The 24,513-nt window shown below is 38.9% G+C and overlaps 2 protein-coding genes and 1 long non-coding RNA gene across 3 annotated transcripts in view; 1 reads left to right on the top strand and 2 right to left on the bottom strand.

Moving 5' to 3' along the window:
• LOC146482488 (mitochondrial inner membrane protease subunit 1-like) overlaps positions 1-24,513 on the bottom strand; it is a 348,467-nt gene that overhangs the window by 120,329 nt on the left and 203,625 nt on the right. The window lies entirely within an intron of this gene.
• LOC146482514 (uncharacterized) lies at positions 6,368-23,513 on the top strand. The gene is made up of 19 exons (XM_085106884.1): positions 6,368-6,482; positions 9,183-9,213; positions 9,874-9,990; positions 10,282-10,411; positions 10,981-11,046; positions 12,223-12,288; positions 12,411-12,592; positions 13,057-13,115; positions 13,468-13,541; positions 14,432-14,542; positions 14,932-14,978; positions 15,195-15,399; positions 16,146-16,210; positions 16,723-16,767; positions 17,044-17,155; positions 18,307-18,459; positions 19,831-19,884; positions 20,528-20,792; positions 21,854-23,513. Exons 1-19 carry the CDS (start codon positions 6,401-6,403, stop codon positions 21,994-21,996), a joined length of 2,007 nt encoding a protein of 668 aa, XP_084963010.1. The 5' UTR covers positions 6,368-6,400; the 3' UTR covers positions 21,997-23,513.
• On the bottom strand, positions 12,979-16,153 carry LOC146482515 (uncharacterized). Its single transcript, XR_014864068.1, has 2 exons — positions 16,118-16,153; positions 12,979-13,112 (listed from the first exon to the last, which is right to left on the bottom strand). It is a non-coding gene; the product is annotated as an uncharacterized LOC146482515 (long non-coding RNA).

The following is a 24,513-nucleotide window of genomic DNA, read 5'->3' as shown; positions in this document are numbered from 1 at the left end:
TTTTCTTTTGTTGTTTTTGTCTATTAACATAATCGAATAAGGTTCGCTTCATTTGCTTTCGACAAAGTTTAATTCAGCGGGCCCGTCATGTATTTTCAGTTATCCATGACAACATTAGGGTTTATAAATAAAGATTATTCACAAACGGGATACAGTTTATTTATTAAGGTAAACTGTGTTACGTTTACTGAATACCGCTTTTTATTAAAATAAACTGAACAGTTTACTCAGTAAAACGTATTTTCTTAAGAAAACAAAAAAATAGAAAAGACGATAACATTGAGAGTTAAGCAGTGAAGTAGCTCGAGGTATGAAAACGAAGCCTTAAAGCTCGCAGAGTTTTTGTTTTTCTTTACGTTTAGTCGCGATCCCGAGGTGTTGTGTATGGCGAGAATTAACTTCTCCACACTGGAGGTCCCGTATAGTATTATTATCGCCGATTTCAATTTTTCACGAGAAGCTTTATCAAGATACAAAATGTAAAAGGTATGTTGTTTTTCTTTCTCAAACGTCGTGTCGTGTGCGTGACCGTCGTACATTAGTGAACCCATATTTGTTATGCCAACAGAATCACAAGTGTGTGTATTGACATCGGCACCGTTTTTATTAACGCGCGAACACAAAACATAGTTCAGTTTCTTTCATCCGAACAAAGTAAAGGTATCTATACAAAAAAACCAAGTGTCTTGGGTGACCTTTTCTCCTCACAAGCAAGAACATTTACCTCAACAAACACCTATTTAGTTGCAACGTGGGTTTTGGGTTCGCAGTGAAACATAAAAAAGAGGCATTATTAATCCACATTTTTATTTTAAAGTGCGTGCAGGCATTTTGCAGAAAGCACTAATAACTAATATAACCAGAAAGTTACTTTTGAATACAAAAGACATAATGAAAGACAAATTAAAACCAGCTCAATTTCGATTATACAGTACAACAAAAGCACTGTCATAGCTTTTAATTAAAAGCTTTGCAAAACAATATTGAATATAGTACATAATTCTTATTCCTTGAGTTATTGAGCCTCACATTGGATAAAAATTGCAGTTTTACCTCTGCGAAAGGCCCCATCAAGTCTAAAATACACAAAGTTGTCCGTAAAATGCTAGGTAGACCATTATCCCATAAGCTTCATTTAAAATAGTCGGCTAATAAGTACAAAGTAGGATTAACAGCTAAGACCTATCATTTAATTAAATTGACTGTTTAATAATTGCTTTGGACTTAATTACAAAAAAGCTCATCATCACTGCTAACAAACTTTACCGGCTTAAAAACATCTGAAACAGTAATTTTGCTTCCGCACAACGGGAAAGTGAGAGTCAAACCGATCAAAGCTTTTTTGTTGAATAACCGGCTTGCTTTGGTCGGCGACAAATTGTCAGCAAAATGATGCCAACAATTCCTGGTAAGTGTATTAGTTTACCAAAGCATTGTCTTCCGTGGTTATACGGCGTAAATTTACAGTAAAGTACGCTGTCATATTAGGTGCACCAGACAAGGCAATTTGAAGGGGGAAATTTCTTTTTGGTTTCTTTAGCTGCACTATTATCTATCAGAATATTTAGGCATCCCGGCAAATTAATAATACCCGCATTTTACGAGCTGTGATTGCCTTTCTTAAAATACTAGTTTGCCTTACTTTGTACCAAGAATGGAATTAATTTATCCCACAACACACGAATCACCAGTGACAGCACACACGAGTATGTGAGGCTAATTCCACCAGAGAAGGCTACGAAACGTAGGCTATAGATAGTGTTGCTTCTCGGGATACAACCCTTAACCCTTACACTGAACCGGGAAGGTTTTCTTCAAACCTGTACAAGAACACTTATCCCTTCCCAAAGATTAATAATTAACAGAAACAAACAACTTTTTATACAAACAGCAGAATGTGCAAACATGAACCTCGGCGCACACAGATCCCTTAATTAACAGATGCCTTAATTACGAAACAATAACGTTTCTGTAAAAACTAAAGCTATTCGCAGTGTAATGAAGAGTGTACCAAGCCACTTGCAATAAATCACTCCAGCCAAAAAATGTATCATTGAAAAGTGAAACTGATTTAGAACACGTACTACAGCTGTAACGGCTGAGGCTAAACAAACGTGCTAACGCAACCTCCTTAATACCCGTATAAGATCCCATCCAATTTAATGCTGGCAATTCGAAGGCAAACTACACACACCCTAAGAGCCGCAAAAAAGATAACAGCTAAAAAGCTGCGAATTTTGAATGAACTGTCTTCACGAAGCCAGCGAATTTGAGGCTAGTAGTGGTTAGAAATGTGCCTGTTTCTAGATAAAATGGGAAAAAAGTAGGCAAATAAAAGTGTCGAATAATTAGTCGTGTTCTTGGTGAAGTCGAATACCGACTGACTGAAATCTGACTGATCAAACATTCCATTGATCCCAGCATTGCTTAGTGGTTTTGCTACTCTTCAGTTCGTTGCGACGGTGAGCACGTACATGACCTATTTACATTTAACTCTAAGACGAGTTAAGGCCCGTTTAAACGGTTTCAACATTTGCCCAACATTCGTTCAACAAAAGATGAACACATGTTAGGCAAATGTTGGATGAACAGAGCGTTCGAACGGTTTTAACGCCATTCAACACTTTTCAAGAACAAAGAAAATATTGAATCGATGTTCAAGTCAATTTAATTTTGATGAAACACGCTTTCAACAACGTTGAACGACCTGTTCAAACTCCCCCGACATTTGGTTCAACAACTGTGTTGAACGCATGTTGAAGCAAATGTTGAAACCGTTTAAACGGGCCTTCATGCATCTTGGAAGTTAAAAACGACAAACGATAGCAGCAAAATAATGTTTTGAATATGTTCCGGAAATAAAGAGTGTACGATTCCAAGCCCTTCTACAACCCAGATCTCCTGGGATCTTCAAGCGCTTGGGACACAATTGTCTGCCTGGAGGCTAACTGATGTTATAGACCCTCACCACTCGGTGGCCATGTTTAGCCTCAGGAGAATAAAAAGTTTTGTTTTTGCACGGCAAACCTCGCACTGAATTCGCGTGTGGCCGAGGCTTACCGTGCGAAAACAAAGATTTTTATTCCCCCGAGACTCAACATGGTTGCCGAGTGATAAGGGTTTATTGCTCCTAGATTTAGAAATTCGCGCACAATGTAGTTTAGAACTTTAAATAAAGAATCGGTTTAGCCGATTCCTCTCTGCTGGAAGTAGTAAAGTTATAAGTAATTCTACGAAGCAAATTCGAAACACAAGTACAATAGCTGTGTCCGTAAAAGAAATTAATTCTCGGATACACAGCCTGATTGTTGAAATCGGTGTGCGTTTTCCTGTACTTTTCGAGTCATGAACGCGGACGTTTTTCTCTATTCCTCCAACTCTAGCACGTCCACATATTCTTTTCGAACATATTCTTTATTAGCACGTCGAAGAAAAGCAAAAAAGAAACCAAAACTTATGAGAAAATAACAATATTACTTGATCTAAGAATGAGACAATTAGGTAAGAAGCTGAAACAAACGGATGTTCATGTTTGTTTGAACTTCCTAGGGTAGAGTGCGGGAAAAAACGTATTCGTGTTAACCACAAATGCAGAGTCTTGGCGACTCGCATACCGAAGTAAACTAACTCTTTCAAACAGGAATACTGGGGTGCTTACCATTTACATGGAAAACCCGGAAATTCCGGTTGGAAAATCAATGGTATGCATCATTCCATTTGGAGTACTTCTGAAATTGTGGCTTCCGGTCAAAGTGATGCATTTTTACTGCTCCTTTTGAGATTTACAGCTGATGTTCATACATTTTGCATGTTGTCCATCTTCTGTTAAGACAAGCTAAATCATTTCATATTTATGCCGAAAATTTCCATCCCGGTGGTTTCCGTAAATGGTAAGCACCCCTAATTTCAATGTTATATTTCAGTTTGTAATCGGGTTCTGCGTAAAGTTGGTGAATTTACAAACATTCGTCTTGTTTTGTCACGAGTTTATAAGTGCGTGGTTTCCTTTATTCAGTTGACTGCTTCTGCGGCGGTGAGTATTATTCCGCCAGAGACGATGATACAAAAAACAAATATGACCAAAAGCAAACAGCAACAAGAAATATTGACGAAACAGAATGAACAAATTCCACGTCGATCTATCCTTCAACTCTGAAGTTTAAAGGGTTTTGCTTACACCCTACTTGTCCTTGAGCGTGGAATAAAGCCAATCCTTCTATCAGTTGCCTATTCAGCTATGACTTGGCCAGGATTACCCAAACACGAAATTGCTGTTCATGCATAGTTTTCATTATTCGCATGAAAAACTTGGCACTTAGCTTAGCTCTCACAATGACGTTCAAAACAACTTGGAAAATGGCCTAATTTCGAAAAGGATGAAGAACTCATAGTCAGTTTTAAGATATTTTTCTAGTACACCCAAAAAAAAATTGGAAAGAAAAGTTAGTCAATGCCCGGCCTTCGCAGCCAAAGATAATTGGTATACTCCGCACTAGTTTCTTTGAACTGACAAAATAATTGTTTACAGAACTGTATATGTTTATTTATATGGCGCTAAAAATAGGTGGCAAAACTGTCCCTCCAAAATATTTTCTCACGCGTGGCTTAAAAATTCCACAGCTGCGCCTGTTCCCTTTCGTAAATCCGGCCAAACCTTTAATGTTTGCGACCGTCGTTATTTTTAGTCATAAGCTATGGCTTTAAATACAGGCCTTTAGCGTTTGATTGTAAAACTCCCTGAAGAAGTCTACGTTAGCTAGACGAAACGCGCAGGAGAATAAAACAATTTTTGCAGCTTCAGTTCGCAGTAATTTAAAAACTTTTCTTCTCGTCCTATTCATCATTTCTGTCAGATAATTCATATTTTAGCCTGCATTCGAATATGTTATAGCTATGAATTCATAGCGACTTGTGAAGCCTTTTTCAGTATTTTTGGTGACAAGTTAAAGTTACTAATTCGCAAATGGGAAACCAAAGCAGTGCGCAACTTAAGCAGTCGCGAAAACCGGAAAGACGGAAAAACAAAATGATCCTTGAACAGGATTCCAATTTGGCATATATTTTCACTGCCGTCTCTTCACTTCTAAAGGTAAATTACGGACTCAGAGAATGACCAACCCTTAGTTGTCTACAGAAGTGCGTTAATCTCTCGTTTACTATCGCATTTCAAATATAACGATTTCATACATTTCCACACGTACATCATTAAACTGGAAATTCTGGTATACAAGGAACCTAGCCTTGCCATTCGCAACTTCAGCTGTCAATCACCCACCACAGCGTAGACAACTTCTCTACGCACAATACTGCCAAATTTCTTGATAAATTGATAAATCAGTTGGGTGTGAAAGGATGTTGTCACTCCAAGGTAAACAAGTTCCTTCGAGCAAGTTTTAAAATTAGAATGACCAGCTAGGTCATTGACGTAATGAAATCCAAACTAAAACCTTAAAGGGGCACTGTCATGGAGATTTTGCTGTATGTTGGTCAAACTACTCAAATATTTGACTAAGAACCCCTGTTATAACATGAACTTACACTTGGAGCATCGGGAGGAAATTATGAAATGATTTCTCCGAGGAAGAATAAACTATAATCAGTTTTCACTAAATTTTCCAAAGTACTCATAGGGAACTTCAAAAAATTGGCCAATTTTTTTCAAGTTGAAATCCATTTCCATCCTAGCCATCCGCAGCCAAAGATGAATGATACTATTTTCTGTGCACTAGTAGGGTTATTGTTAACAAAACTGAACCACTATCCTAACGTTTACATCCACACAATTCTGTCAGTATTTTAGTTATGCAAAGAGACACTAAAACTAGGTGACACTACCACTCTAAGTGATCACATCTCCTTTTATAGGATTTCACGCTTCTTGGAGTCCCAGGGTCTTGTTTTAATCTTTAATTATGATAATTGCCATTAGTACACTAATCTGGAAATGGCTGGTCAACGGCTAGCTAAACAAGTACAATGTGCATTGAACTAAATATACTGTGGACTAGATTAGCAAATTACACAAGCAGCCAATAAGGACAATAATAAGCTTTGAAATGATTGACAGATGACGCATGTATCACGGAAGAAGGAAGGGCGTTCCAGACCGGGATTGCTCTAGGGAAGAACGAATATTTATATCCATTTACTGAAGATGACAGGGGCATAAGTTTCTCGCACTCCCATTCACCTTGCACGTTTGAAAAAGGGTAGGCTTAAACTTAAATCTTACGAAGTGTTGCGACCGCATGTCTGTTCAATAGCATTTGATAACGAATCACGTTTCATTAATCTTTTAGATTTAGAAGAAGACGACTTGAACTTTGATAGTCAGATAAACGGAAAGCGACGTTGGACGCTAGAGGAAAGACAAATCCGTCAACTTTCATCAGATGAAGTCATGCTTCCTTTCCTGGAGTTTATCGATGAAAACGTCGTCGGAGGCAAGACAAGATTTGGAGGACCGTATGGACAGAGACGAGGTATGATACTAAGTGTAAAAGAGTGGCCGTTGTGCTGTTAGTGGCCAAGCGTGAGGTTTAAAATTGCCAGTGACAAATATTAATTGGCCAAGTTTGAAAAGTTTTGTTTAGGTCTTCGAAAATCTGCTTCGAAACGGTGGAGGTGTATGCGCAGACGGTTGGAGCGTCTGAGAATCATACTGAAGGAGGTGTTGACAAAGGAGCAATAAAAAATATTATAACAAACAGAAACATGGAAGCACATCACTCTATAAAATTCCACCCGTCACGTAATTTGGCAGCTCTTTTCTAGTATCGTCAGGCATGAACTGAGTAAACAGCAGTAAGAGTAACATCTCTTTTATAATCTTCGGGATATCGTTTTTTGCGAACGGAAGTTTTGGAGAGGGTGTGCGACTCGGTTCTCTAAACGCTGACCCGGCCTCTAAAATTCAAACTCATTTTCGGCCTATAATTCATGGTAAGCTAAGGGTGACTATATGGAGGGTTATCAGGGCCAGGGTTATGGTTATGTGGGTGACTATATGGTACCTTACCATGAATTACTTTTCAGACCTGGTTTCTAGAATCCATTTCCATTTTCAGACCAAAATGGTTAAAATCTATATCCTACTTCAAAACGGTTCAAAAACCCAACCTTTGGGACCGCACAAACCTACAGAGCTTATAATGGGAAGTAGCCCCCCCCCCCCCCCCCCCCACCAGGGGTTAACTGCAAAACTTTCCCCCTAGTTTTCGGAGTTTAAAGTGCAAAATAAGGCCAGTCAGCATTTTTTATAGCGCCAACTTCAGCTAGGGCAATCCGAACAGCTTTACAAATATGTCTTCAAATGGCCGTAAACTGCGATGCAAGAACACAAGGAAAACAACACTTTAAAGGACTCCTGGGTAAAAATGAAGTTATTTTGGATGTTTGGCCTTGGAACCATGTTTCAATTTTTGATAATTTTATTAACGAACAGTTTCTCACAGCTCAGATAATTTACCTGAAAGATTGGTGCCCCTGTTGTACTTCAGAAAGTGACTGTTAATACCGTAAAAAATAATCATGGGCGAATTTTCTTCGTAGTTGCAAGATTATGTTCGAATCATACGTGACGGGTGAATCATAGGCAGCCTGAATCGTGCTTAAGGAACACGTCCGCACATTACTAAAGTAGCCAATGACCTGAGTTCAAGAGTCGAATATTTTGTTTCTCAACAAATGTTGAAAGGCGTCCAGACTTTTCGGCGCAGTGACAAAACACTGTTTGGTGTTTTCTTTTGCAGTTTGACACGTATAATAGGGCTTGGCCCTATTTCCATTCCTCCAATGTTCAACAGGTTGAATGGTGTATTTCAACATTCATTGTGGCTTGCATTGTGTACTGTTCAACATTTGAACAGCAGTCGTAACATTATGTCAGTTGATTTATCTTATGCAACTACAATTATCTCTTATTTATTAATTTATTCATCTGCAGTTTAAACATGGATTTCGTATATTTCTATTCCATCTCATCATTTGTCACAACTTCACAAAATGACCAGTTCCCAGTTGGCTTGATGGCTCAAGCATGCTCTCAGTTGTTTGATTGTTGGTGGAACAATGCACCAGAATCGCAGGTCTTTAGTTTAGATCTTTAATCCCGTTTAAACCTGGATTGTTTTTAACTTGTGTGCATGACCCCGATGGTCGTTCATTTACTTATGCTGTTCCCTACAGACAAAGGGTATGAACAAAAGTAATTGTCAGATCATTAGCCGGTTGGTCCAGTGAATAAGACATTTAGTCATGCAAATGAGCTTCTAAACACTTCTTTCCAAGTCTTCCGTTTATTTGGAAACCAAACAAAAGGAAAGCTTTAATTTGATCTCCGTAATTTGGCGGTTGTCAGATTACCTTATCATTAAGATAAAACCAAATATTTTGTTATTTTTTTACCATATCGACTTTTTTTTACTGGCTTAATTGAATCTTGAAAGCTCAGTTGAGACAAATGCGCTGCCATCTGAGGTGAAGGAAACTCGAGAAGCTGTAAAGCAGAGGCCGCAGACAGGTGTACGCTTGTGTAAATTGACGTATTCTGCTTGCAGACAATGCTCGTAAAAATCACATATTCTGCTTACAATTCTGCCTGGGCATCTTGACTATAATACAGCAGAACGCCGTTAATACGACCACCTTCGAACCGTGAAAATGTGGAAGTAAGAAGGGGTGTTCGGATTAACGACATTGTAATACTAAGGAAATGACAGGACTTTCAATTCGTTCGGGGCACAAAAAATTGGTCGTAATAAAGAGGTGTTCGTTAGGAGGGGTTCCACTGTAACTGTTATTTGCTCCTGTTTATACATCCCTATGTTAACTTTACTTTATGGGCTCTTTTTACTTACTTGTTTAAATATTTCTATATCTTTTATGATTTTCCATTGTATATTTTCTGCTAATAAAGTACCAAATGTCTTTGTTATAAGAGTTAGTTGAAATATGTACTCTTTGCGATGGCGCCTGAGGAGAAAAAACCGCGACGTTTAAGAGCAACAGAAGCCCGAATCTCATGACCCGTTATGCGATACATGCGTGCGCATTCTTCCAATAATTGTTTAATTCGATGCCAACTCCTAAAATACAATACATGATGCTGTGTGACATGATAACATGATACCATAATGTCGCTAAGCACTAACTTACAAGTGCGCATTTTTTTTTCTCTTCAGTCATATACTGCGATTACACAGCTTCTGGCAAGTAAGTAGATTGGACGATTGGCAAGTTAACAATCCTAACGAGTGGAACGGGAGCTTATTTGTGAAACCGGATGGAAGATTTACTGTACCTGTAGCTAGGAGCCAGCTGCTTTTGAAACCCTAGCCCGGTGATCCTGGGTATATTCGTACTGAACGCAACTTTTCAGTTTTATCCCTTACAAAAATTTATAGCATACAAGTTTAGTTGTTGGAATTGCGCATGCAGAGCGAGTCTCTCTCGGCTTTTTTAAGCTTAAAAAATGATTAAACAGCAGTAGACGCTACACAAAAACAGATGCGACAAACAGATGTTACATCATCACATGTTGAACTAATCTCGTCCTGTTGCTAATGCAGGATGCTCCTACAAAGCTGCAAAACAATTGCCTCGTTCACAGAGGCCTAAAAAATTCGCAGAACAAAGAAAGCAAGTGTAAGTTTCGTGCACAAGGAAACATGGGACGGCTTCAGGTTTACCAAAAAGGCCATGGGGAGGGAGTGTCCTTGCGCGCTTTCTTTGCCAGGTTTCCCGTTCACCCGAAAACGCTAGAAAGCACCAAGGCTGGCATTTTACTGTTTCTAGCCGCTGTGAGACAAGTTGTACAACGCTCCGCGATGTAACGCCGCCTTTAACATTTCCAACTATTTTGTTTATGACCAGGCCCCTTAAGTTTATAGAGGACTACATCCGGGACTACGTGTACCCATTTTACGCCAACACGCACACCACAACCAGTGTTACGTCACGGCAGACCACAAAATTCAGGCAGGAGGCACGGTTAGTCAATCAAACGTCTTAAAATGCAAGAACAAAGAAAGAAAGGTCAAAAGAATCTCTAGAAGATCCCAGCGTTTTGCAAAGTAAAATATGTTTTGTCTATTTGGCTTTTCGGTTGTGATTAATCTCAACCAATTTCGTTGTACAACTTGTACAATATGGAACATCAAACAAAGCCACACCTTCTTAAGAGCAAGTCCTCGTTAAAAGCAAACAAAGGAGTCCTCCCTCCCGGGTTATTGTCGCTAAAATTGCCACCTTTGCTCATGCGCTTTATGACAATCTTTGTAGTGACATCATCAAGAAGTGCGTAAACGCTGGGCCAGATGACGTAGTCGTGTTCACCGGGAGCGGAACAACCGGAGCCATCCACAAGTTAATTCATGCTCTGCAGTTGAAAGGACAAGTCGTCAAAAAATCTGTAAGTAAACGTTTTAAAACACCCAGCCTTAACCTTTGCAAAAAAATTTATATGCAAAAGCCCGAGAAAGATCTCTGGCAAATAGCGCAAGCGTTGCTGTGAGGAAAATTGATAATAATTTAACCTCTGCAGAGTAAATTGAGTGAAGCATCTTGCTACCACCTTCCGTGTTCTTTGTGCTCGGCAGCTGGTACTAGCACTCTCGCTTGTACTTGAGTGAAATGGAATGGCAACTGGATGTTCTTTGATGATGGTACCTTGATGTTCTATTTATTCTGGACAGAAGATCCAGCTAGCTATAGCTTCCAATAAGCGAACATATAGTAGATCGCATTACGCTTTAGTTGTGTCCTTACCTCCTACTATAGGTCAAAAATACTGTTCGTGTGTAGCAGGGACCACGATTAGGTGTCAGCTTAAGGGAGGCGTGCACTAAGGGGAGCGTCCGCAGCGGAGGTACCACTGTATCTACTTTAAAACAAAAAACCCACTATAACTGCCGCGTGGATAATATAGTCGGAAAATTCCCAAAATCAAATTCTCTTTCTTTCTTTCTTTTTTCTTAACAGGTTGTATTTGTTGGTCCATTTGAACATCACTCAAATATGTTACCTTGGAAAGAAACAGGAGCAAAGGTACCGTCGGGGAACGGCTTGCTAATAATAAATACTTGTTATAGCGAACTCACACTGGAGTGGTGAAAATTTGCTCCACGTTCTCTCTCTGCACCCAGGCGTATATACAGTGATATCCTTCTGGCATAACCCTCCTCTTTCCCATCCAATGAGGAGAAGCACTTCTCCTTGCGGATATTTCTTCCAGTGCGGACATATCAGTTCCGCGAAGAAAACAGTTTCGCTCTCAGAACACTGTGAGCTTTGAAGTAATATATCAAACACGAGAAGGTTTGTTTCATCAGATATCCAAATACTGAGAAGTAGGTTGAAAAAACGTGAGCAGCCAAGTTTTTTTTTAAACGACTGCGAGGTGTTTGGATATCTGATGAAACACACTTTCGAGCGTTTGGCATGGCTTCTCAAATGATCAATATTTCTTGGAGAAATTCAAGGCTAAGTTTGGCAAAATTTTATGTTAATTGGGAGCACATATCCAAACCACGGTGATTTTGTTTTCTCTTGACGAAATATGAATTTGTTTGAGAAAAACAGATGATGGGGTGGGGTGCAAGGACAAAAATAATTTTACGTATTCGCCTTATATTGTGTTAAGTATCAATATCCTTCAAATCCCTTCCCGTGTAGGATGCTTGTCGCTTTACTTTTTCCGGAATTAACGGTTCATTTGGAGAATTCTTCGGATAATACCTCGTTTAAGTTGGGGGCTTATTGCGCCTTGACCAATCGTAGGTAAGCGAAAAGTATTGGACGGAATGTAGTTTTTTAATACCTTCACTTCAAATTGCGATTAACCATGTACAAAATATTTCATTCATTCCAATGGGTCCTCGTATCCTCAACACTGGACTGCGAAACTAAAATTATATACGAATGTTACGGTTTTTCAACAGAGTTGACAACTAAAGGTAAATTGGCCAACGTAAAGAGATTCTAGTGCTGACGTTTCGAGCGTTAATCCTTCGTCAGAGAGAATTAAGATTCGCTTCGACGAAGGGTAACGCCTGAAAAGTCAGCTCTCGAATCTCTTTACGGTGGCCAATTTACCTTTTATTAGTCATTAATTCTGTTGATAAACCTAACATTCATGATTCGTTTCTACTCCCCACCGATGCAGTACCACAGTTTGTTAGGAAACTAATCCTCTTATCCTGCATATGTTTTCTGCACTCACAGATTGTCCGAATACAGGACACCAAGCAAGGAACAGTGAACATGGAGATGTTAGAGGCCAACCTAAGGGTAAACAACATCGCGATTTGTAGTCGACTAGTTTTTGTTCGTACAATAAACTTTCACCAGTCCATACATCGAATTTATTGCTCTGTGCAACAAGAATTTACCCACTGTTTTGTCCGATACAGAAATACCGATTAGCGGAGTATAACATGTACGCGGCGTTTTCAGCGGCTTCCAATGTGACTGGCATCTTGACAGATACTGTAGCTGTAGCTGAAATGTGCCACAAATATGGCGCTTTATCATTCTGGGATTACGCCTCCGCTGGTCCATACCTCAAAATTGATATGAACCCAACACCGGACGGGTAAGAAAATGGTTTTTCTTTGAGATCATACCCATTAAATGCAGTCACCAGAAAACAAAAAACATTTCACTGACATAAAATTGAAGCTTGACGAGGTAAAGATACTCTAAATATAAACTGACAGACTTCTTGGGCGTGTCGGTGGACAGTGTTTTGTTTTTTTGGCAGTAGTTTTATGAAACCTCAGAAGTTCAGATTTCCTTTAAGTCCTGTTGAAATACGAAGCTTTGAGCCTAAAAGCGAGAAAGCGGCCAAGGAATGCAGCAGATGGTCATTACTCTCTGGCCTTGCTTTTACGCTAATTGGGACACGATTGTGGGCGCCTTGTAAAAATAGCACACACTGATAAAAAATTACATAGATAAATGAAAACTCAAATAAATATATAAACAGTACACAACAGTCACTGTATTTTCTTGCATTTCTCTCTCACGAAACATTGAACCTTTTGCCTTCATATTCAGGTATAAAGATGCCGTTGTCCTTTCTCCTCATAAGTTTGTCGGTGGCCCCGGGACACCTGGTAGGTACATAAGACAAAAACTATTATTACTCCATTGTTACCAAGATTGATTTTGAGAAACTTTTTAAAGGGAAAATTAACGATAATGATGACATGAGGTCGTCGAAACGTCATGTAACGCTTTTTTCGTTAATACTCCATTGTTGCTTGGGAAAATTTGTGGAAAAAAAGGAAAAAATCCCAAGGTTTTCTGAGAAAAGTCATGGGTTTCTTTGGAAAGCTTCTGAGTAGAGCATCGTCAGGTGTTAAGGCTGGCCGAGTGTGATAACAATTAAAACAACAGTGAAGTTTTTGTCGACTTGTATACCGTTTATGTAAAAGGCGCGTCAGTTTAATTTCGTTCCCGCTTTAGGACTACTCATTGCCAAGAAGAAGGTTTTCAGAAATCCTGTACCTGGCGGATGTGGTGGAGGAACTGTTCTCTTTGTAAGTTACAGACGATGGTAGATTGAAGTTAAAGAAAACCTACACTCTTGATATAAATTAGCGCTAAATTGTTTAAAAAAAAACAATCTAATTTCAAATTTCGTTTGAAAACATAGAAATAATATTTCTGTGTCGGACAAAATAGAATTTGATTATTGCCTTTTTTTCATTTTAAATTTCAAGGGCTTGGATTTCATGACGTCATACGGTTGCTCAATTGTTTCACACAAACGTCTGCTTTCTGACAATAGCGGCAACCGTATGACGTCATGAAATCCAATTAAAATCGAAAATAGGCGATAGTCATATCTAATTTTTAGCACACTTGAATGTCACTTCTACTTTTTAAACTAAAATTTAGAATTTGGACACTATTTCCGACAATTTACCGTCAATTGTTATCGGAGTGGAGGTTCCCTTTAACAGACTTCACTGCGCTTGGTCATGTTTAAAAATATGTCATAAACAACATGGTATTATTATATAAACACCAATGAAATACCAGGTGAGCTTTTGCGCGAAAACATGATATCTTCACACGTGAAAAGATCACCGCTGCTATGTTTACATAATAAATCGCGTCTTTTGCAATGATTTGGTATTTCATTGGTGGTTATATAATAAACAGAACATTACATGGCCGCTTGGAGATACGAAATTTCTCTTCTCGTGTGTGAAAAATATTTCACGAGTGAGCGCAGCGAACGAGTGAAATATTTTTTCACACACGAGAAGAAAAATTCATATCTCCGCGCGGTCATGTAATATCCTCTATATATTACACCCTGGCGGGCCTTCTCGATGGCCCATAATGACCATATTGTAAAGGAGTAGCTGGAAGGCGGTTGCTGTATCTGTATATTTATAGCCTTTTGTATGGTCTGGTTCAGGTAACCCGAGACACTCATTTGTATCTGAAGGACATTGAAGAAAGAGAAGAGGGTGGCACACCAGCTATAGTTGAGTCTATACGGGCTGGTATGGTCTTCCAGCTCAAAGAGGTAATGAAAGATATTTAAGGCATATAGTCAATACGGACTGGTATGGTCTTACAACGGCTAGTTATTAATAGGTATTATACTTTAAGTCAATACGGGATGATATGGCCTCACATCAGAAACAGTTAATAAGCGAGATTTGTAATGCTTCAATGTATAAGGTCATTGGAGGCTGACGTGATTTTAATAAATAAATGGGAGACCAAAACAGTTATGCACGCAACTTAAGGAGCTGCGAAAAGAAAGCCTAAACTCTACGCACAAATTGGCTCCAATATGGTCTGGTACAATTCAAAGGCTCAACTGAATGAAGAGTAGATGTAGCGTTCACGGGAAGTTCTATATGAATGCGACGTTCCAAACCCCATTCCTTTCTTTTTTTTTTTTTGCAGGCTGTTGGGACGTCTATCATTGAAGAGAGAGAAGAGGAGCTTTGCAGGTTTGTCAATGAATTGGAATCAGCAGCATAACAGATAAGCTGAAGGCGTTGTGCTCTGGTTTTTAGCGTAGGACTCTAAAAATATTGAAAATAGTTATCGGGACATTCGAGAACCAGGGGTCTGGCTTCTAACGTCATCTTATTTCCTTAGACAAGAAATTTTATACTCCACTTTGTCTGTCTTCACCCATCTCTCTAATTCTTTTCCTCACAAAGGAAAGCCTTTGACGTTTGGTGTAAAAATCCCCACATCACAATTCTGGGGAACAACAACGCTCGCCGTCTTCCTATTTTCTCAATGTTAATTCGACACGAGGACAGTGGAAAGATGCTGCATCATAACTTTGTATCCGTGCTCCTGAATGACCTTTACGGTATCCAAGCTCGGGGAGGATGCGCATGCGCTGGACCTTACGCACAGGTGAGCAACAACGATATTGAAGAATTTGAAAACGCGTTCAGTATTCTATCAAATGAACATTGTTGGTACCTGCACTCGACCGTTTCAAAACCTTTAACAATCACTCAATGCAGCGCTGATTTGGGAAGTGAGGCGGAAGTCTTTTTCTCTTTTGCATTAAATTTGATAAACCCTCAAAACGACTTTCTGTTTCCAACCACACGCTAATAAGATCAGTCAGCAAGAGTAGGTATCCTAGCTCATAATTACATGATCTATATGTCATCGTAAGCACAGGGAATGGTATTTTTCTTTCAAGTAAAGCGTAATTCTAGAGTGCTAACCAATGCCGCTGTCATAGTATTTTTCAGACGAAAGTGTCGATATTATTAGCTATAAGAAACAATCCTTAGGTTGCCTTTGGTGTAGCTACTAAAGAGGTCAAAACCCTGAATCAAGAACTGTTACATAATTCCCAAGGATTGCTTTAAGTAATTGACAGATAATCTCCGACAGGGTTAAAAATATCCACAAATAATATAGTATGCATATACATACATATACATGGTTACGAGAGTTAGAAAAAATTTAGACTGCCCCTTAGGTCGTGTTATTATAGTTCCGTTTACCTTATTCTGCTCTCCGGTCAAATTATTTCATTTAGATAACAGCACTGATCCATTTTTAAGCGCTGACTTTTTTAAACTAGGCCGATCAGTTTTTTCTGTGAGGTACTCACCAGTCATGTTGCTATCTTCACTTTGCAGGATCTCCTGGGAATAAACGAGAACATAGCAAGAAGGTTTACTTGGTTTCTTGAGTCTCACGAGGAGTGAGTTAAATTTATTTTTAGTTTTCATAAACAAATAAAGAGTGTTGTGTTAAGCTACAAATTTTAGGCTTAAGTATGTATCTAAGGATCAAATCCTCGTGGGTACCTATTCAATAGGCTATTTCCGAGTTACTTTGAACCTCATTATGAAAGGAGGCTAAGTGCAAAGTTTTGATAATGACAATAAGTTTCCATTCATATCCAAACAAATTTAATTTTCATATGAAAAGCTTTGCACTTAGCCTCATTTTCATAATGACGTTCACAACAACTCGGAAATGCCCTGTTGAAAACCTTGTAGAACCTATCCCTGTTTTGAGCTCGGTTGCTGTAACAAGTAACAGAGAACCTACAATATAACATATAGCTCTACATAGTTCCAACCAAGAGGGAAATTTGCCAAAGAACTATATCAATGTTGGGTAAAGTTGGCATAGAAAAAACGGTGCAAGATTGTAGTAGTGATTGTAACAGTATAAGAGCTCAGACAAAAATATTTCTTTATCTTGCAGAGAGGACGTAGAGATATCATGCAAAGAGCCTTTGGAGATTATGAAGTAAGAAAAAATACAGCCAACTAATTAAAGACAAAAACAGTTGAATTGATTATAAGTGGCTAAGGTCACGAAGCCCTCCTAACTTAATATGTCTCTTAAGTATTGTTTCTTAACTCTCTAGTTCCTATTATCCACATGTATATTCTTCCTACTATTCTCTACATGTTTATTATGAGACTAGTTGAGAGAATTTGTTTATCAGTCAAGGATAATCACAGCCACCAACTAAGAGTAAGCAGCACTGTGCTTAATAAAAGTGCTGTGTTCACCTTTCAGACCTGGCTTTGCCAGAATCAACTTACCTTACTTCATGGATGACGAGACAGTTCACTTTGTGTTAGAGGCAGTGGACATGGTTGCCACGCATGGCTGGAAATTATTACCGCAGGTCAATAAAATAGATTAAATGATTCATTATTTAATTTCATTTACTTGTAGAAGGGAATATTCCATGTCTTGAGTGTCAAAACCCGTTGGAAACGTCTTGAGACATAAATAATTGAAATGATCCACCAGGAGCAGCGAAACAGTTAAGAGGGGTTCAAAAGTGAACTAGCTCACGTTGTTTTCAGTAACGTCTACGTGGTCACAATCTCCACAAATCTTGACACTATCTTTACTGTTGACCATAACCTGTCTCGTGTGATGGCCTCTAAAATCTATGTCCCCGCCGACACTCACGCGATTTCAGAAAGCCCGTTTTCATATGACTGAATACATTCGTCACCATTAATGCGGTGAGGGTAAAAGGCGGAAAGAGTTGCGGAATGGTATGTTGCATGGCGTGCGGAATGGCATAATTATGCGAAATACGATTTACGCGGGGAATAAATTAACTGAGGAGCGCATCCTCTTTTCGCGCCAATTTTATAAGAGCAGCAGTTTTTTCGATTTTGCGGACTATTAAACAACCAAACAACAAATCGAGGATTAGAAAATATACGCCTGGGATAGAATATGTCTGATCGCTGGTTAGGAAGTGACAGTGAAGAAATCGATGAAGTTTCGCATTCAAGGAACTAAGGATAAATTAAATTTCTAGTTGACAAAAAGAACGTGGCAGCGAGTAGCCTAGACAAAAAGCAACACCAGACTGGAGAAAAAACATCAGTCCAAGGCCAAAACTATTATGTGAGAAATTTTAAATTTAAACTCGGTCATTTTATCAGACTCTTTGACGTTTACAATTTGTACAACTCATGGGAAAAATATGTTCTACTTTTTCTCACCTTACATTTTCGTCGAGCGACGAGTACGCGAGCCACTGTTGAGCTGCTGAGCTAGCTACCTAGCTATTTAATACGGCGATTCAGGTAGCTATAGTTCAGTTATTATTTTCTTTTTGGATACCAAGAGCACTCGCTAAGTTCTGCTTTCTCCGCATAGTTTTAAACCGCGCAAAAATATACGTGTATTAGTAGGCACCACTTATAGGAAACCCAAGTATATCAAGATGCACAGAACGTCTGCGCAGTAACAACAGTGGGCACCGTACTTAAGTAAAAATAACCTTTAACCGGGCTTTCCTCTCCACAATAGTACCGATTTGATCCACACACTGGAGCATGGGAAAACAGAAATTTTGATAAGGACAAAGCCAGACCACATTTCAGTCTTCATGACATCAAATATGACGAAGTTGGAGGAATAGTAAACAACACTGGACCGCGAGATTATGACGTCAAACTTGAGGTAAGGACTCAATCCACCCTAAGGAAAAAGATGGCGAGTGTCATTTTACAACAATACGTTACGAACCTAACACAGCCACATAGAAAGCCTTATTTTTTGGCCAAATTTGTCCCTGTACTAACAACATTGCGTACGCTAGGTTTGAAATTTTTAGAACTTTATTGTGCGTTTTTATGATTGCTTTTAGGGTTTTCGTTCGCTAAGGACTATAGGTAAAAGTACAAGTCGCCATCTTTGTCGATACGGTGGATTCAATTCAATCGGATTGAATGTAGTTCAAGTTAGATGCTTGTTGTTTGGCTGGGTATCGGGCTAATCTACAGCGAGTTTGGCCAGTTTTTTCCCGGGCCTTGGATATCCGATTTTACCGTTGTATGCTTTGTGACCTGGCTTTTGAATTGAAACGAGGCTGGAGATGACTTTGTTTTGAAACAGACCTAAGTGCTTTTCATTTCTAACTAGTTAGCATAATAACAATATGGTTCACATGAAAAGCAATGGGCCAGTTATTTAAACAGAGTCTAACTTAGGCAGCGGCCTAAGACAATCAGTGGACCTCCAAATCCGTTTATAAGTGGTTTATTTTAACTAGATAAATAGTTTTCTAGTCTGGGATGCAGCCTTTCTTGTTACCGTCAGCAGCAGGCAATATTTAGATATGATTGTTGGCAAAATTAAAAATGGCTTAGAACGTGGTTTTGTTAAACACCGTCTAAACTGTCTTTTAATAACTGACCCAACGAGTTTTGTGTAAAAAAAAAAAGTCAACTCTAGCCTGGCTCTTCTACTCAAAGGCAGTCACAAGCAAATCAAATGTGAGGTGTATAGTGCCTTAATCCCCAGGCATGTATCGTGTCAAACGTTTTACAGTTTACTTAGTAAAATTATATTGAAAGGAGTAGGTTCTGAGAAATCAATAGCAAACGGACAAGTGCTGAATCTGAAGTTTTGAATAGACTGTATTCGTATTCTCGTAAACTGGAACTAGCGTACACATGAGGCTTAAGCAGGGAAATCTTTTTACGTGCAAATGTTTTAATATATTCCCCGCAAGAGCCTCCATTGCACACTAGATCCAGTTCAATATAGAGAATACGAATTTGGTCTTTTGAAACGACCTGCATGCAAAATTTCAAACAAATAGACCATTTCCGAGTTGCTTTGAAACTCATTATGAAAGCAAGCCTAAGTAAAAAGTTTTTGTTATGAAAATTAGTTTTCACTCACATGCAAACAAAACTAATTTTCATATAAAAAGTTTTGCACTTAACCTCGCTTTCATAGTGAGGTTCATAGCAACTCGGAAATGGTCTATACTATTACCATTACCATATTCCAGTGATTTAATACCACCTGTTGTTGTTTTTCTAGGAAATAGCTCAGTCTGCAAGCAAAATATTGGAGGAGGCAGTTGAATTAAATAAGGTTGGGAAATATAACAGCTTTAAAAAAACCAACAAATATATTCTAGGAGACTACACAGCGTTGCAATATTTTGATAATAGTTTAATCATTCACACACATAAATGAAAAAAAGACTTTCGACCAGGAATCGTGTTTGTCTTTGTCGTTCAATGCTCGTGACAAACTAAATACATTTTTTTTTTATAAAGCGAACCACCTTTGCTGTCTTTCTTTTAATTTTGTGAACTATTGCAGAAGAACATTCTTGTGGACGTTATTGTGTCCAACGGCTGAATTTAGAGCAGAGACAGATAATCCTTCTGGACAACCTTGTGCGAGCACTTCTATTGAAACTGATAACTGGTCTGCGTTTGAAAGGCCGCTTTCATACTGGAGACAGATTATCAGATAAACTGTTTTACTTTTGAAAGCGGGACGGATGTATAATGCTTCAATTAATATATTTAATGTAACGCTTCATAAACAGACATTTAAATTAGTCGAATTATGTTTTCATATGGAGAAATAGACAGGTTATCCGTCTTTAGCAAGAAAACGGCCATTGAGTGCACGGGCGTCAGAAGTGAATTATGGTCAATTCTGTAAGGTTGTTTGCTGTAAGAAAAGTAGTCGTTTTTAAACGGATGTCATTTTCTAACTGCAGGAAATAAACACTCTTGATGATCAAAAGATCGAGTTCTTGGACAACAAAAACCAGCTGATCTGGTTTTTGCAGCCTCAAGAAGCACAGTTCTACCTGGCAGCCGAAACTCTGAAGCACAAACCTAAAGCTTCGTTAGCCAGGACAAAACTGCCCTTTAAGCCACGGACAATGTCAAGAATGAATCTGAAAAGAAAATGGCCAGAAATTCACGAAATTCAAGAATACTTAAGACGACTGAAGGAATCAGAACTAGCTGGAGTCGAAGGTAGGGGATAATAGACGATAAGGAGATATGGATGAGTAGCCATCACTACCAAAAGTCAATCAAGTTTTCTTTTCGTGTTGTAACCTATACGAACACTGTCCAGTGAAATGAAAGTGCACACTCAGCTACGTGAGGTATGATGAATGTTGCGCCGAAGAGAACACTTCTTGTCTGGGATAGCTGTAGGTGGTTATAGAAGACACCACGAAGCTCATGAACATACAGCACTGACAAAATTTTAATGGCTTCAAAATTCGAGTTGACACAGAAATATTCAGCTAGCAAGAGTCAGCAATGCTAGATAAACAAGAAAAGTGAGATTTGAATCTCACTGTCATTTTCCACTACTGGATAAAGGGGTGGCTATGCAATAAAGACACAAAGTTTTGAGGTTGAGGAAGGGATGGGGGCTTAGGAAGAGACCACCATCTATATTTTGTGGTTTAGCGGGTCCTGTTCGAGTAAAGTAGTTTTGATCACTTCCCTAATGACACAAATGATGGATTACACAATTAACACAGCAGTGTACGTCACGGTGACAAAATCAGGAGGTCTTGGGTTCGATTCCCGCCGTGGTCAGAGATTTTTTTCTTTGCCTCGATCTTCCATTTCCTTAATAGAGTTAACGCTCAGTGGGAAATTCCTGGGTTCACTTAGTACTACAACATAAACTGCAGAGTTAATTCACTGATCCATCATAACTGAGGTTTGGCCTACTATCGTCAAGAAAGCTCCATTCGATCCACGGGTGTTACATTCTTGCTGCCGGTTGTTCTTGCTATTGAATGTCCAATTACTACTATTGAGTTACCATTTCTGGCTGACAAGTTTTCCCATTATCATTAGGAATTCTGCGTATGGTTTCATGTTAGTTCTGCTCACACAGCTTTCATGTTTAAGCTTCCCTGAAAGTAGGACCTACCCAACAATAGCACTCCCCAAAAACTAATAAGGGAAGAACGCTGAAGGAAAATGATTGAGTACGTAAAGCGATATGTGTACTTACCTGGAAGATCATCGATTCTTCTGGTATAACTTCGTTTGCCACTGTTTTTTTCCAGACCTGCATAGAAGAACTGACGTCAACAATAATGCCCCTTCATTTAAACCCCGACGAGAAGCCTGGACACCAGAAAAGAAATCAGTGGAGCAAATTAAAACAGGAAAAACAGAAAAGAAACAAATAAGTTGCTCTTTGCAGTAGCAGTGTTCCCTGTAAGAGAATACGAGGGTGGAATAACAGGAACAACCAAACGCAAATTCTGCAGACAGTTTGGAAAGATAGCAGTGAACTATTCCCATTACAGGACCTTGGAGCCTAAGCGAGAGGCCCAGCTCCCTGGCTAAGGGGGACTGGTGGCTAATGGTAACAGACGAATTACGCTCTTACTCAGACCGTTCTAGTAGATGAGTGTGCCCCGAAATTGGTGTATTGAACTATCAAAATGACTAGCACCTAGTTGGCTTGACAGATTAGTTGGTGGGACACTGCGCTAGTATCGCAGGAATAATGCAATTGAATCCCATTTTCGGCCTTCTTTTGAGAACTGCTTAAGCTGCGTAGGCAACAGCACTGGTCTTTCATTCATTAAATGTTTCAGTGTAGTTCACACGTATGATATTTCAAATATTTCACTCAAATAAATATTGTCAATTGTTCACTAAATGAAAACAATAACGTTTGCATCATGCATGTGCTGTGGTTTTTGGTTTAAACTTTTTTAAACCAGTCTCATTTTCCTTTTTCCTTTGCGCAGTATTCGTGACCATAATCTGAGACAAACGAAAATAGAAATCAAACCAGTTTGAAAGTTTTTAAACCAAAAAAACCTTTGAACCACAACTTCTTAAACTCATTAATAATTCAAAAGCCAAAGACAAAGTAAATCATGCACAATGACGTGTTTGGATATCTGATGAAAAAACTCCTCGTTTTTGCATCCTTAATTTCCCTTTCAAAATCAGCTGGTTAGAGAAGTTATATCAAACACTCATCACAGTGTTTCATCACAATATCAAAAACCTCGAAGTTCGTCAAAAATACTTCGCTACGCGTCCTATTTTCAACTCCCTTGTAACACTGTCTCGTGTTTGATATATTATATATATTCTGCAACGACAAACAATGTCCAATTCCTTTGCTAAATATTGCACGACTATATTGTATTAGCCAAATGTTTTCATTTTCATCTGCATACTTCAGATGGACATGAATATCATAAGAAATAAGACAATACGTCTGTAGAAAAACCTGGCTGAAGGTTTATTTATTCAATTAAACAAGCCTTACCTGTAAGTTGAAGTTTGATCGAGAGTTAGCCCAACCATGGAGGGCACGTTCACGTGATCTAGTGGTGACGTAATGGTGAGGTTAGACATTTGCTGCCTATTTATTCTACGGAACACTGAACATTTGGAATACATTCGTGACTCAAATGCACTATTGCGCTTATTTTTCTGTTAAATTTAATTTAGTGATTTCGCTTTTTGACCGCGCGGATATTGGGACGAGCGCGAAAAGACGAGTTTTTTCTTTCTCTTGTCCCAGTTTCCACGCGTTCAAACAGCGAAAAACGTACAAAATCCCACTGAATTGCTTGCTACGTAGGCTAAGTGATTTCAAATACAACACGCCAGGCTTGTCAGAATGAATGTGAACTTGTGTAATTTGGAAGACTCGTGTAAAATAAGTTGTATATAGATCACTGTAAAGAAGAACTGACTCCCGTTTTTTTTATTTATTTTTACTTGTTGACAGTGGCATCAATAAACGTTTTCAGGGTATGACTTACACATGTTGTATTGTTATGATAAGCAAGTTGTCTTATTTTGTCACTTTTCAGAAAACCACTGGGTCGGCAACATTAGGTGTATTCACAAGCGTTTTCAAAGTTCTAATGCTCTGCAACGGAAATGCAGTTTAACAATAATATTCGCATCAACATTCTTAATACCAAGGAAACAGAGCCTCCTTCGGGTTTTTTTTTTTTTTTTTTTTTTTCATTATTGTTAATTCTATATCCACTAGCTCACGCCCTTGACCTACACAATCCACTAAGACACACACAATCCAGTAGCCCAAACTACACTTAGCCGGGAGGGGGTGTATGTAGTTTGTCGCGAACCAAAGGTTTCACGTGGATTCCCCCTATCGGGCAAATTCTCGTACTTGCATCTAGGTTTGACTGTGAGTTTGTCATGAAATTCCAGCGACACGGCTTGTCCGGCGGGGCAAAAATGGCGCTTGATTTGAATTCAACTTCGTTTTCAACAAGGCCTTTATCGATAAATAAACGTCTCCGAGAATGAGTTGCTCTGAAAGGAACGCAAATTATCCTTCTTGGGACATGGCGATGCAGGTAAGCGGGTGCTTGAGTTTCAAGTTTTAGAAGAGCTTTCCTCAAATAACGGATCAAATTTGGCTTCAAGTTTTCCTACTTTGGCCTGGGTCGCACTAGGGAAATTTTGACCAAATTTGTGTTTGTTTAACATTAAAATCTGTCATCACATCACGTTTCTTTGTGCGACCGGTGTTTCACAAATTTCTAAAATTTCTCCGCAGAAACTTCAAAGACAGAAGTGTATGGGTGGAGCAAGCAGACTTTGAAAAAATCGAAAAACAAACAGACAAACAAACAAAAACAAAAGACACCGCGTCCGGAGCTGTCAACGCCAATCATTCCACAGGGGGCCCACACAAACTATGTGACCGTTTGTATTT

Source organism: Pavona decussata, unplaced genomic scaffold, assembly GCF_977016875.1.
Source record: "Pavona decussata unplaced genomic scaffold, jaPavDecu1.1 SCAFFOLD_45, whole genome shotgun sequence".
Lineage (NCBI taxonomy): Eukaryota > Metazoa > Cnidaria > Anthozoa > Scleractinia > Agariciidae > Pavona > Pavona decussata.
The sequence above is the reverse complement of the archived record's forward strand: the minus strand, read 5'-3'. Positions and strand labels throughout refer to the sequence as shown.

Bases quoted from the DNA above. Each gene is read 5' to 3' on its own strand.
- LOC146482514 (XM_085106884.1), top strand. From the start codon at position 6,401: ATGCTTCCTTTCCTGGAGTTTATCGATGAAAACGTCGTCGGAGGCAAG. The intron at 12,289-12,410 runs GTAAACAACATC...TGTCCGATACAG, and splicing joins TGTTAGAGGCCAACCTAAGG to AAATACCGATTAGCGGAGTA. The intron at 20,793-21,853 runs GTAGGGGATAAT...GTTTTTTTCCAG, and splicing joins AGAACTAGCTGGAGTCGAAG to ACCTGCATAGAAGAACTGAC.